The sequence below is a fragment of the Leucopleurus acutus genome (genome assembly GCF_964270905.1).
Source record: "Leucopleurus acutus genome assembly, chromosome: 7".
NCBI lineage: Eukaryota > Metazoa > Chordata > Mammalia > Artiodactyla > Delphinidae > Leucopleurus > Leucopleurus acutus.
In genome coordinates, this window is record NC_139150.1 from 44742777 (window position 1) to 44756698 (window position 13922).

At 38.8% G+C, this 13922-nt stretch overlaps 1 protein-coding gene across 1 annotated transcript in view; it reads right to left on the reverse strand.

Moving 5' to 3' along the window:
* Positions 1-2715: 2715 nt before the first annotated feature.
* OSTF1 (osteoclast stimulating factor 1) overlaps positions 2716-13922 on the reverse strand; it is a 48971-nt gene continuing 37764 nt past the window's right edge. Inside the window, exons 8-10 of the mRNA XM_082843256.1 lie at positions 12856-12934; positions 9544-9642; positions 2716-3296 (exon numbers count right to left, since the gene is read on the reverse strand). Coding sequence (XP_082699382.1) covers positions 3238-3296; positions 9544-9642; positions 12856-12934 — 237 coding nt within the window. The 3' untranslated portion in view covers positions 2716-3237. The remainder of the gene's footprint in view (positions 3297-9543; positions 9643-12855; positions 12935-13922) is intronic.

Sequence of the window (13922 nt, forward strand, 5' to 3'; positions counted from 1 at the left end):
AGACTTGTTATTAAGAAATAAGGAGACAGAAACCATAAATTTGTGGTCTGTAATTTTTCCTTAAGAAAACTGTTCACCAAAGCTATATTTTCAGTTAAAAAGAGAGAGCAAAATCTTTTGCAATACCTCTCCCACCAAAACCTCAACTTTTAGTAATCAGACACTTCGAAGTTTGACTGCACAATGTATGGCTATCTGTGTATTACTGCTACACACATATTTACAATATAAAATTCACGAGAACAAACACAAAAAAGTCAAGAGGGAAATGCTGATGGTCAGATGTAAATGTTAGGCTCTTGTGGCCTATCAGAAATCATCATTTACAAAGAAAAGATGAAAACTGCGTGATTCACAAAAGAAAAAATATCAGTAAATCAGAAATTCTACACAATAAAGAACAGTTATGAGGAAAGTTTATATGGAAACATTATGTTTTCAACTCTGCCTAAAATTATCTCAGATTTCAGTTTTAGCATTATTTCCAGTTTGATTTTTAAGATAAAAAAAATACGGTCACCACTGCTTTGCTCAACATTTCCCTTTGGGTAACAACATACCCAATCCTATTTTAAAAAGCAGCCAATGGGGGTGCTCACTGAAAAAACAGAAACTGACAACTGTAATGCATGCCAATCTAGCAACAAATAATTTGCAAGACACCAGTCCCAGAAAGAAACTAAAATGGGAAACTATGATTAAAAACTGTTCTTTGCATGAGGTTACTGGGCCTATAGCTGGACAAGTCTCCCACTGCCCAAGGGGCTAAAAGGCATTTTCTATGTAAAGGATGCAGTGTCTGGGAAGGAGTTCAGGCCACAGTGACTGTCAGAAAGCTCGGGTTACAGCAAAACCTTCAAAGTCATTTCTAGAATATAATCAAAGCTCTCCTCTGCACAGAGTCAGAGTGGTGGCAAGTTCCTGGAACTGAATTTTTTTGCTGAGTTCAGCATTAAACAATCTCTGCAAAAGCTCAGATAAGCTAGACTGAATAAACAAGCAGCAAAGTAAATTTTCCTATGGAGTTTCAACCACAGCCAAATGCATTGTGCTGTTTCAACCAAAAAAACTGTGCATATACCTAAGTCTACCCTCCACTGCCAAAAAAACTATACATAGTTGGCCAACTTTCTAGAATTCTCTTAGTTTTGATAATGTTAAAAGCAATGACAGTGAGGCTTCTTTTCCTCAAATACATTATAAGTCTACAAAAAGCACGTAGTATTTTCATAAAAATTATCTATATTCCTACAAACTGTGTTCTCTCTACTGATGTTAAAAAAAATTGAGTGGGGCTTCCCTGGTGGCGCAGTGGTTGAGAGTCCACCTGCCGATGCAGGGGACACGGGTTCGTGCCCCGGTCCGGGAAGATCCCCCATGCCGCGAAGTGGCTGGGTCCGTGAGCCATGGCCGCTGAGCCTGCGCGTCCGGAGCCTGTGCTCCGCAACGGGAGAGGCCGCAACAGTGAGAGGCCCACGTACTGCAAAAAAAAAAAAAAATTGAGTGCTTAGTTGGCATCTATCCTGATTACCCCCGGTCCAAAGTATACAAGAGTAAAAAGTTAGAGATTTCCAAAAGCTTTTTGTTAAGGCACAAGCCCTATTTTAAAAAACAAATCCTTAAAAGGTTCTGTGGGAACAGAATTTCAATGAGAATTTCATATATTCGAGTTTATGCTTATGAAGCAATAAAAATGTTTAATTAAAATTTACACATTTGTTTTGAAAATAAAATACTAATTTTAGATTTTGTGTTCATCTTTCGCTGTTATTACTTGTACAGATGTCTTTCTACTAAAATGTATTTGGGGTATTTGATAGACCTCTACCAGGCTTCTCAGGGTATCCTTTCTCAAAGCACCCACAGAGAGAAAAGCCAAAGTCACAGACAGAGGAAACTCCTCTAAAGGCAGTTATTCATTTCCTGAGCTAACCCACTTCCTTCTTCAGACATTTTCTTCTCTTCATCAATGTGTGTTTTTGAAATTAGCATCAAAGGCTTCTTGCAAAATATACTTCTGGGTCTGGGGCCTGGAATCCGGGCAAATGCCAATGGCTGTGTCATTTCTAATATCATCACTGCAGTGATACAAGATTAGAATCTCAAATGAAGTGTCACTTCAGTAGTACAGAAGGCTCCCTGCAATGTTAAACTGATGTTTTAGCAAAAGAATCCAGATCATTACAAGGTAGAGCCATGTTTAGAGAAAATAATTGTCACCAAAGTGAAAAACTGAACGCTACTCCATTATGAAAAATTATAGCAGCTTCCATAATAAGGAAATCAATTTTTTAATCTTTTAAACCTTAAGCAAACTTTAATGAGTTGCTGGGTTTCTTCATATTAAGGCCAACATTGGAGAGAAAATTGAAAGTCTCCTAATTATTAAAGTTTATATATTTTATTAGAAATGTATCTCCTCAATGACTGTTGTCTTCACTTTAATCAAAGCAGATATAGAAGGCTGAACAGAAGTTTGGCTACTATGCCAACGGGATCCCCCAAGACACTGAGAATCTCCCGACCTCCACACGATTTCCATCCCAGACCCCCTAAAGAAGGGGAGGGGCTTAGGGAGCCCTACTTTGTCATGTACCATCAATAAAATACACTGTATCCAGAAAAAAAAGAAAGAAAGAAAGAAAATTTGGCTACTATGATTCTTCTGTGCTAATAATACAAAATGTTATTTAAAAAATCAAATCAGTCTTTACCTAAATATAAATATAAAAAGCTTTATTTATTTACCAGCAAAGAGTGATACCACAAAACAAAGGAAATAAAGTCTCTTAAAATGTTTATTTTTGTCAGAATAGCTGACGATTTTCTATTAAGTCTTTCAGTTTATTATTATAATAAGCATTCCCCCCTTGAAAAATCAATTCAAACTATCTCAATCCTTGAGGTAAAGAACTTTAAAAAAAAAAATCCCGATTTTTTTAAAGAAAAAATTTCTTAAAATTCTTTTAAGCTTGATAAATAGAAATAATCTCTTCTTGTTCTACTCTGGTGAACAAAAATGTACTTTATACAGCAAAATATCCAGTCACTTATTGGCAAACTGAAGGTGAGACCTATTCATTTACATGTTTTATTCAAACAGTGCAATACTGCCACGTTCATATAGACTTTTTTTTTTTTTCTTTTTTTACAGTTACCAACACTCTTCTGGCAAAGACAAGGTTTTGAAATGGCAAAAGCAACACAAGTTTTAGATCTCAAAGCTCTGGAAAGGAATTAATCTGAGTCTTCATCATCAAGATAGTCCTCGGCATTGCTTAATGTTCGGACTGCATCTAAAAGGAATGGGGGAAAAGCAAAACAGAGAAATTACAAATGGCTCAGATTTTGTTTTCACTTTCAAAGCTCCTGACAATTCAAAACACTGTAATCTTCCCTCAGACCTACGGATTGTATTTTCTCCAAGGATATTTTTCTACTTTTGCTTTCCAGTCTAACTGATTAGTTTCTGTTGCCACAGAGGCTGACAAATACATTCGTCTGCATGTTACCTAGACATGCAGAAAAGTAAAGCACATGTTGCTGAGGTACCATTAGTCTACCTTAAACAAAATACGACAGCCACATGCACCATGACCAATGTGGAACACACCAGAAGCCCGTCCACCCTGACAACTGTGCATCCAACCTCCTTTCCCAATGACAAGTGCACAGGTGGCTTCAGTCAGTCGACAACCTGTGGCCTTACCTGAAGGCAAGGTCACTGGGTAGAAAGATAACTAATGAGGGGGGGAAAAGGAAAAGAAAAAGAAAGAGAATGAAAACACAAAAGCTTCAGTTTCATTTTAGAAAACATTGATAAAGTATACTCAGAAGCAAAAGAAACTGAATTGAAAAATAAAAGTTTTAAAATAGAAAGAGCTGAACCCCATCAAATGTTAAGTCAACCTTAAACAGAGTTCAAAAGGAAGACATCTGATCTTTAACTGTTCACCTGTCCAATCAAATTCAAACTGTCTAGTCAAATTCCTATAGCAACAGGTTACACGAGGTATAGTTTTAAGGGGAAAACTGAAATGCAAGCACATTGTTAGAGCTCAATAAATGTATGTTATATATAGCACCCCGAACATGGTCTCTAAATACTATAAGCCCATGCTCATTGGAGATATGACTGATTCCAAGTCTGGGGAAGAAACTGTAAAAGAGAGACCTGAAACCTCTTGTTATGCCATAAAACAAGGATCCTAGCAAAGAGCATCATTTTAAAAGGGCTCAGGATCCAACCAGAAGAGGCCTCCACTAGCCAAAGATAGGCTACCAGTAAGGAAACTATGCTGGATTAAAACACAGCAAATATTTCAACACACACCAAAGAGAATTCATTGGCCCCCTTCGAAAAATAACAGGGAACCAGCAGGTTATTTTGAAAACTCTTAAAAGGTAAATAAAAATCAAGGCTTTATTCTGCCCCTGATATACAAACTATTGCTCAAGTAACCAAAGAGTTGATAAGGGGAAATTTTTCTTTATAGAATGTTCCAACTAATAACCAAGAAAGGAGTGACAAAATTAGAATATCACCATTTTGCGACCATTAGTGAAATAATGAATCTAGACAATGATCATCTATGGATGCTAACATTGCAGGACAAGTGACAAACAGATACTGTGCGCCTCTGATAGAAGAACTCAATTTTCTTTATGAAGTATTCTTCCCTCTATCCCTAAGATAGATAGATAGATAGGTAGATAGATAGATGATAGATAGAATCCAAATCTAATCAAACCTCTAGCTGTAACACCAATTGACAAAAATACAGAGGACAGAGGAGCATGACAACACCATGGGAATGCATGCATGCAATGTCTACACTGGGAAATTCAGGGAAATTGGCCCAGTTTCTTTAACAAATAAACTGCAAGGCTAAACAAAGAGGAAAAGGAGAGGGAAAGGAAACATTAATTGAAAAACAAAGAAACAAGAGACATAGCTATCAGTTTGGACCCTACTTAACAAAACATAAATAAATAAGCAAAGAATAAAAAACATGTAAGAGAAAATGGTAAATTTAGACCATCACAAGACGTTTGATGATACTGTAGTTTTTTTTAAGTCTTCATAGGTTTAGAAAAATGATTATTGAAAAAAAAAGGAAGGGGCAGGGGAGAGGGCAGGGATATAGAAACCGATTTATCTTATACAAGAGAGAAAGAAAGGTAAAATTAGAACAAGTGGCTTTACGCAGAACAGAGGTGGCCTTCAACGACTTCAGCTTCCAAACTATTAGAAGTCTCCGGGTTGACTGTACTCTTCTCCATTCTCCTTAAGAGGAGTTCTGGAGACCTGGGAGGAAGGTATTTTGTTCTGTTCCATACACACCCACAAACTTCAGGACTGGCCATGAACTTGGTAAAAGTAGCCTTTTAAGCTAAAGACAAAAAGACAAATAGCAAAGCTCTTCCCCTTTCTACTTTGCTACTACAAACCTGTGTTTTTCAATATTGGAGATATTCCTTGTCCTTCAATGGTTACTTTGGCACTTTGCTTTAAGCAAGAGGAAGATGACTGGCCACGGTGCAAATTCTGACCAAATAGAAAGTGAGAGCCAGGCAAATAAACTTCTCCTTCCTTCCTTCTGTGGACTGCTCTGAGGCACAGTTTCTCTGGAAACTTCTCATATGGCGAAGTGCTGATAATAAGCGGTATCTTCACAGCCCGTCTTGGGGCATGACTATCATGGTAATGTATCCCCTAGTAGTGCTTCTCAGCCTCCCCTACCTCACTTCCATATTTTTTCTCAATCTCACTGCCCTGGATTTACATGTTCCAAAGCACCAGAACTTAGACAGACAAACAAATAAATAAACAAACGGTGGAGGGATAAACACAATAACATGTAAAATCTCATAGACGTGGTACGTGAAAGAAGTTAGACACCAAAAAGCACACACTGTTTGATTCCATTTATATCAAGTTTGAAAACAGGCAAAACTAATCTATGGTGAGAGAAGCAGAGGATTCTGAGGGAGGCTTCTGTTGTGTGGGAAATGTCCTCTATCATCTGGGTTATGGTTAATAAGTTTAAGCACAGTGGGAATCCCCTGGCGGTCTAGTGGTTAGGACCCTGCACTTCCACTGCAGGGGGCCCAGGTTCAATCCCTGGTTGGGGAACTAAGATCCTGCATGCCGTGTGGCACGGCCGGAAAAAAAAAAAAAAAAAAAAAAAAGGTTAATTTCAGTGTGGATTAAATCAGGTTAATGAATTTTAAAAAAAGTGTAAGCACAGTAAAAAAAAAATCATCAAGATTACACTTAAGATTTATGTACTTTACTTAATGTAAATTATACCCTAGTTTTTAAAAATTGGAAAAAGAACTGAAAGGTTCAATCCTCAAGTATGCCTTGACCCCACCCTATATCCTAAAGTTACCCTTCATGGTAACTGTAACATGTAAATTATTTTGTCCCTATAAGAAATTCAAGATGTGGTTTTTTTGGTTGTTGTTGTTTGTTTGTTTGTTTGTTTTGCTGTACGCGGGCCTCTCACCGTTGTGGCCTCTCCCGTTGCAGAGCACAGGCTCCGGACGCGCAGGCTCAGCGGCCATGGCTCACCGGCCCAGCCGCTCCGCGGCATGTGGGATCTTCCCGGACCGGGGCACGAACCCACGTCCCCTGCATCGGCAGGCGGACCCTCAACCACTGCGCCACCAGGGAAGCCCTCAAGATGTGCTTTTAAAAGTGGACCACGATGTCAGAATATACCTCCTCTGGCTTAGAGCTCATGCTGGCAATTTGCTATACGGCCAAATATTCAAACTCTCATTCCAACGAGGATCAAAATACAAATTAAAATTTTTTAAACTGGATAATTGGGCAAATGAAGAAAAAGAAAACAGAGAAAAAGGTAACATGAAAAATGAAATACGAAGATCCATTTCTTGGCTCTGTGTGCCAGGCCCCAAGATTAATTACCTCATTACTGAAATCAGTAGAGCACAAATTTAGGAAGGTAAACTAAAGAAACTTGGAGTAAACAGAGAAACAGAACACCAACGTCCCTGCCCTTTTCTACAAAGACTACAGACAAATGAGGAGAAAAAGAGAAAAGTTTGCCACCTGCCTCTTCCAGCTCCAGTTGTTCATGTGGAGGCTTCTGCGTGTAGCTCTCTGGGGTCTGAGCAGGTGTGATATTCTCATTGTCTGTCACCATCAAACTCATAGTGTGCATGAGACCCTGATAACCGTTAGCTCATAAGAAACCTTACTCCTCAGTCAGGATGTTTTGGAGGTGCCCATATAGCGGCAGGAAGTCAGTGGCAGAGAAAGGAAATTAGGTCATAGTCCTTCTTCCTGACCCAACCAAGGCCGCAGGGCGTGAGAGGTCCACCTCAAGTAAAAGTGTTTCTCCCACATGGCTGCAAATACGGCTTCTCAGTCAAAATGTAGCTAGGGAGCACCACTCAGCTGGTAAACACTTTCTCACTCATTTGGTAGAACCTATACACATCTATGCATGAGTAATTACTTTAAAGAAAGACTTGCTCTGCCAGCAAACATGCATGGCTTAAATAATTAAGAAGTCCCTAACTGCTTAATAGTTTACATTATACCTGAACTGAGGTTAAATAAGAATCTGGAACAAACACTTATCTGAAATAAGGGACAAACGGAACAATGGATTTGTGAGAATTATGATGGGAATTTGATGATAGGTAAGGAAAGATGATTCTGGGAAGTTCCCTTGGTAAGCCACAAAGAGAGGTGGGCTGTTTGCTTTCTTTAATTGACTAAAGCAGGAAACCAGGGGACTGATATACTTTGCTGCTTATGCTAGAAATGGAATATGGGACAGCATAATATTGACTCTTCTCATAAATCAAGGGATACCTGAGGGAGAAATACGTTTTCCAAGGGTTCAAACATTAATGGGAATTTGATTCAAATGATAGAAACAGAAATGAGCATCTCATTACCCAAGCTGGAGAACTCTGAAAATGATAATACCCTAAGGATAAAATGAAAACACATGCACTTAGCCTCTATAATGGAAATTTCTAAAAAGTTGTCTTGGTGATTCTCCACCAACATGAACCAGTCTAAACTTCAGACTCTAAAGCGATACTAAAAGAGTCCAGAATGATGAGTAGCAATGCAAAGACTTGCAAAAGGTGAATCCTCCATTATACTAGTTCCTTTCTAGAAAACGGCAGTAAAAATGTATCCATTACAGGCTTATACTTCAAAGTGGAATTAAAGTGCCAAACAGGAGATAATTAAGTAGAATAAGGCTTGAGAAGTGAGAAAAAAGAGATCAAATGTTCCCTCCAACCAAGCATCTTCCACCTTTCTTTTTTTCTACCTCTCTGGGTTTCTCATGGGCCAGGAGACTGATGATAAATGAAAGAGGGACACAGGAGAGGTGGCAGAGGAGAGGTGGCAGAGTTCACACCCTGCCACTCCCAGTACTCCTTTCTGGAATCACCATGTTAGAATGAATCTAGGGGAGCACATTCAGCAGGCTATATACTGAGAAGTCAAATCAACAGCCGATCTCTGAATAGTAATCATGAACAGTGCAAATGTGTTTAACACCTCTTCTTTCCTTTAACACCTTTTCAAAACCACCACACAAACTCTTCATTTTTATAGAATTGCATGTGAACTTTTCAAACCTCTTCTCCTACATCAATAGATATTATCTTTAAGAATATACACTCTATCTTCAGACTTCCCTGGTGGCGCAGTGGTTAAGAATCCACCTGCCAATGCAGGGGACACGGGTTCGATCCCCGGTCTGGGAAGATCCCACATGCCGCGGAGCGACGAAGCCCGTGCGCCACAACTACTGAGCCTGCACTCTATAGCCCGCGAGCCACCAACTACTGAGCCTGTGTACCACAACTACTGAAGCCCATGCATCTAGAGCCCGTGCTCCACAACAAGAGAAGCCACCGCAATGAGAAGCCCGTGCACCGCAACGAAGAGCAGCCCCCACTCGCCGCAACTAGAGAAAGCTTGTGCGCAGCAACAAAGACCCAACACAGCCAAAAATAAATTAATTTTTAAAAAAAGAATATACACTCTTATCTTTAAAAAACCACGCATAGAACTGTGAAGAGATACCGATACATTTACAAAGTCTAGAATAATTCTGATCACAAAATTTTGATTACAAATAATTGTGATACCCTCATTTAAAATAGAAACAAAATATAATCATAAAGCTCTTGAATGCATAATTAAAAAATATTTAGTAATAACCACTCATAAAAACAAATCTGAAATGAGAATATGGAAACAATGATTCTCTGATAAGGACTGTAATGGAAAGCAAAGTAATTAGAACTTGATTGCAAGGAATAAAAGAAACATACTAATCATAGCAAAAAATCGATGTCTCTTCAAATTTGTTTGCATAAAGGTATTCTTCCATGTTGAAGTTCTGATTCAGACCAAGGATGTAAAATCTAACTTCAGAATCACCTGAAGAATTTACCAAGAAAAAATCTTCCCTAATATTAAATCGATAACTCTCAGTCATGATGGCATCAGGAGGAAGGAGGATTAAAATCAAGTACCTGTTCCCTGTTTCTTTTTCAGGAGAGACGCACAGGCAGCATTAGTAGCCATGTCCAGGGCCAGCTTCTTCTCATTGTTTCTTAAGTCTGTTCTAGCACCTTCCCCAACACAGAAAGTAAATTAGGTGTTTTGAAGACTCTATAGTAGCAGCCAAACCTTTTTTTTTTTTTTAGTTTCTTTTTTCTCTTTTTCTTTTCTTTCTTCCAGTTATATTGAGATATAATTGACACACAACACTGTATAAGTTTAAGGTGTACAGATAATGATTTGACTTACGAACATCATGAAATGATTATCACAGTAAGTTTAGTAAATATCCATCATCCCATATAGATACAAAATTAAAAGAATATAAAATTTTTTTTTCCTTGTAATGAGAACCCTTAGGATTTACTCTCTTAACAACTTTCTTATATAACGAACAGTAGTGTTAATTATATAGCAGCCAATCCTCTTTCCATCAAAACGAATCACTTTTGGCAGAACTAACTAGAGAACCATTCTGGCCCCGAACTAGGCTCTTTCCAAACAGTAAAACTTTCTCAAAACAGTAATAACATATTTGGCAGCTTTAATCAGGGAGCTTATTGCTGCACCTGTAATAATTATACACAATTAAAATATAGCCTTCCTTTCGAGTCCCTATAGAATTGCATGTGAACTTTTCAGTGAGGAGTTGACTGTCCCTGTGGACAGTAAATCAGTTAGACTCAACGTGCCTTGGCACGAGTTTTTGGAGATTAAATTCGATACACCCTTTGCCTCTTCTCTTCAAGAAGGTCTTTAGAAAAGACCATGTAAGTTGAGCTTGAGGAGATTAATATTTATCTTAAGTATACTCTCATGCTTATTAGCAGAATCAGTAACACTAAAATCTAGAGGCAATCCATTGTTCCCACAGCCCATCTTCTACTCCCTTTTTTCCTTGTCTTTATTATGTGATAAATTACATCAGAATTCATAAATCTTTCTCATTGTCAAAGATTCAAAAATACAGATGTATGCTGAACAAAAGCTTATGTCTCATTTCAGCCTTCAACTAACCCCTTCCTTCCCCATCTTCTACCTCCCCCAGAGGTGACCATTCCCAACAAGTGGGCATCAGTTCCCATCTCCCTTATGTGCAAGAATGCATTCACAGACATATGTGGACATATACACAAAATCATACTCCATGTATTAGTCTGTAATTTGATTTTTTTTGCCAATGATATTTTCCTTTTTTTTTAGTTGATGTAAAATATTTATAAGTTTCAGGTGTATAACATAGGGGTTCACAATTTTTGAAGGTTATATTTCATTTATAATTGTCACAAAATATTGGCTATATTCCCTGTGTTGTACCATGTATCCCTGTAGCTTATTTATTTTATACACAGTAGTTTGTACCTCTTAATCCCCTACCCCTATCTTACCCCTTTCCCTCCCTCTCCTCCCTGGTAACCACTAGTTTTGATTTTTTTAACTTAATAATATATCATCGTATTCATTCCTTAGTAGTACACATACTTATAACCCAATCTATTTAAATATTTATAATTATTCCATTTTGTGGGTATTCCAAAATTTATTTAACCACTCCTCTATTGAGGGGTGTTTAGGCTTTTCCTAATTTTCATTATCACAAACAATGCTGCCGTGAACCTCCTTGAACAACATCTTTGTTTATATGCATTTCTGAAGGACGGTTTCCTAGAAGTGGTGCTGAAATGTAAGGATATGTATGTTTTCATTCTGCTAGCTACTGTTAGACTGCCTGCCAAGAAGGCTTACCAATTTACACTCTCTGCCACAGTGTTTGAGAGTGCCATTTTCTCTACAACCACATCCTCGTCAGTAAACAAAATATAAAGGTCCTAAAACTCAAAGGCACAAAAATACTGTCAAGAAAAAAATAGTATGTTTAATTAGGAATACGGTGACCATGTGTGAAAATCTCTCATGAACAGATTTAGATATCCACAGCTGGGGTTATAGGGAAAACCTCATTCTCTCGCTGTACTACAGGTCAAAAATCCTGCAGGTTCATAGTTCTGTGACTGATCATACCTTACTTTACACTTGAGAACTCACATACGTGATTTCTGTCAGGATGGGAAATGTTCAGAGACAGGATGCTAGAGAAGAAACTCAACCATTTCCTGTGTCCCTGTCAACCAGCGCTGCCCAGTAGAAAATTATGTGAGCCATAGACGTAATTTACATTTTTCTAGTGGCTACGTTTTCAAAATGTGAAATTCATTTTAAGAATATATTTCATTTAACCCAGTATATCCAAAGTGTTATCACTTCATCATGTAACCAATATGAAAATTACTGTGCTACTTCACTCTTTTTGTTTCTACTAAGTATTCAAAATCTGGTATTCATTTTACACTTACAGCACATCTCAATTCAGACTAGCCTCCTTTCAAGGGCTCAGTAGCACGTGTGGTTAGTGGCTGCCATAGCAGACAGTGCAGATGTTGGCATACCTTTGGGGGGCACTACAGTGGTCCTCAAGGTGTCTGATCTTTTGCACCTGGAGTTTACATCATCAACATCCTTTAAATCAAAAACATTTCCTCTCATATAACCCACAACATTGCTCCAAGGATCCCTAATGATACTGCATCCATGTGACATGTAGGCTGGGGATTCAAGCATCCTATATTACAGCCTTCTAGACCAGGGTGCAGTACGGGGTGATATCCCTGGCCTTCTATAAGGATTAACTAATATTTGTGGGACAAACAGATGAATGGATGGTGAGTCCATAATTTCACTGCTGCTTCTGACTTGTATAAAAACAGGGAATCAACGTATCTTCTTGTTTTCTGTACATCTAGCATCTGCTCAGCTCAAAGCAGGACATCGCAGCCACAGCATTCCTTCTTATCTATCAAGCTTTCCTGTGAGAACAGGGGCCTCAGCAACTTCACCCATACAGCTTTCTTAGAGAGATCTCCTCTGTATGTGTGCATGCACATGTGTGCGCATGCACACACACACACACACACACACACACACACACACACACACACCTTCTTTCTGAGGCCCTTTAATCCTGCAGAAATGTACAATAAATTCTTACTGAGGGTAATATATGTGATTTTAAAGCTTACCAAGCTTTTGAGTTAAAATTAAAAGCTTACACAAATCACCTCAATTTTATCTTATGATAACAACTCCGTGATGCAGACAGAGTAGAGACCACAATTCCAGTTTTAAAATAAGAATCCTATTGTTTTCCCTACTATTTCAAGTGGTAAAAGTGGACGTAGCCTATTTTTCAGGGTAAGCAAAGACCAGAAAAACTAAGCACACTTTACCTTTTGCCAGAAGCAACTGGACAATATCTGCATAACCCTTCCAGGCAGCAGCATGCAAAGCTGTGTCTCCCAACTTGTTCTATGGTGATATAACAAGAGAAAGCAGCATTTTAAAAAGAGAGTGTGGATTGAAACCACGCATGAATTTAGGTTTACTCTAACCTAAGTAAATCTAAAATGAGAACGAAGTTATAAAATCATATAAAATTCCAAAGAGGGAAAGGAGACTCAAAAGATGAGAGGTGAGTCATTTGGGGAAAGGGAATGGGACGGAAGAGGAGAAGTGGAAGTGCACAAGTGGAAGTGCAGATGCCTGCAGAGGGAGACGCCAGGAGGAAACAAGCAGATTTGTCTCCGCAGAAACCAGCATGAATTAGGAACTGGAGATGCCTGGAGACACGGGAGCAGGAATGAGGCATGGGAGTGAAACCAAGAGTACTGGGTGACAGTGTTTCTCAGGAGTAATTAGAACCCCAGAACCCCAGATCACCTTCCTTTCTCCCTGCTGCCAGATGACCCAGTACACATGGTAGAATTACCCTGTTGAGAAATTAACCAGATAGCTTCCAAGCTCATGGAACTTGCAGGCACAAGAGAAGGTGGCAATTAGGCTAGGAACTAAAAGCAGGGGGCTAGCTGAAAAACCTGCAAACTGAGCAGTAAGACCCCTCTCCCAGCTGCCTTTACCTACCCCAGTGCCCCAGTGTGTACAGTCTAGCATCTACGCCCAGGGAGGAGGCTGGAGAATACTTTTCTGGGAGAGCTGAACAGTCCCAATGCGGGGGAGGAAGGGAATATTTTAACTGGCATCTGGGTATAAGCCAGCAGAACATCCAGGACCTCACCACTTCACCCTACGGAGGAAACCACCAGTCAATAAGCCCCACAAGCACACAGTGCTTTCAGTCACACTCAAACATGAATGGACAGACAAAGGTACTGTATATTTGAGGACAGCCTTCAATATCCAAAGAAAGATCAAAACAAAGCTAATGGATCTCAGAGGAAAAAGACACAGTGTAGTGAATAGCAGAAAATGTTTTAAAATATGTATATAATTAATATAT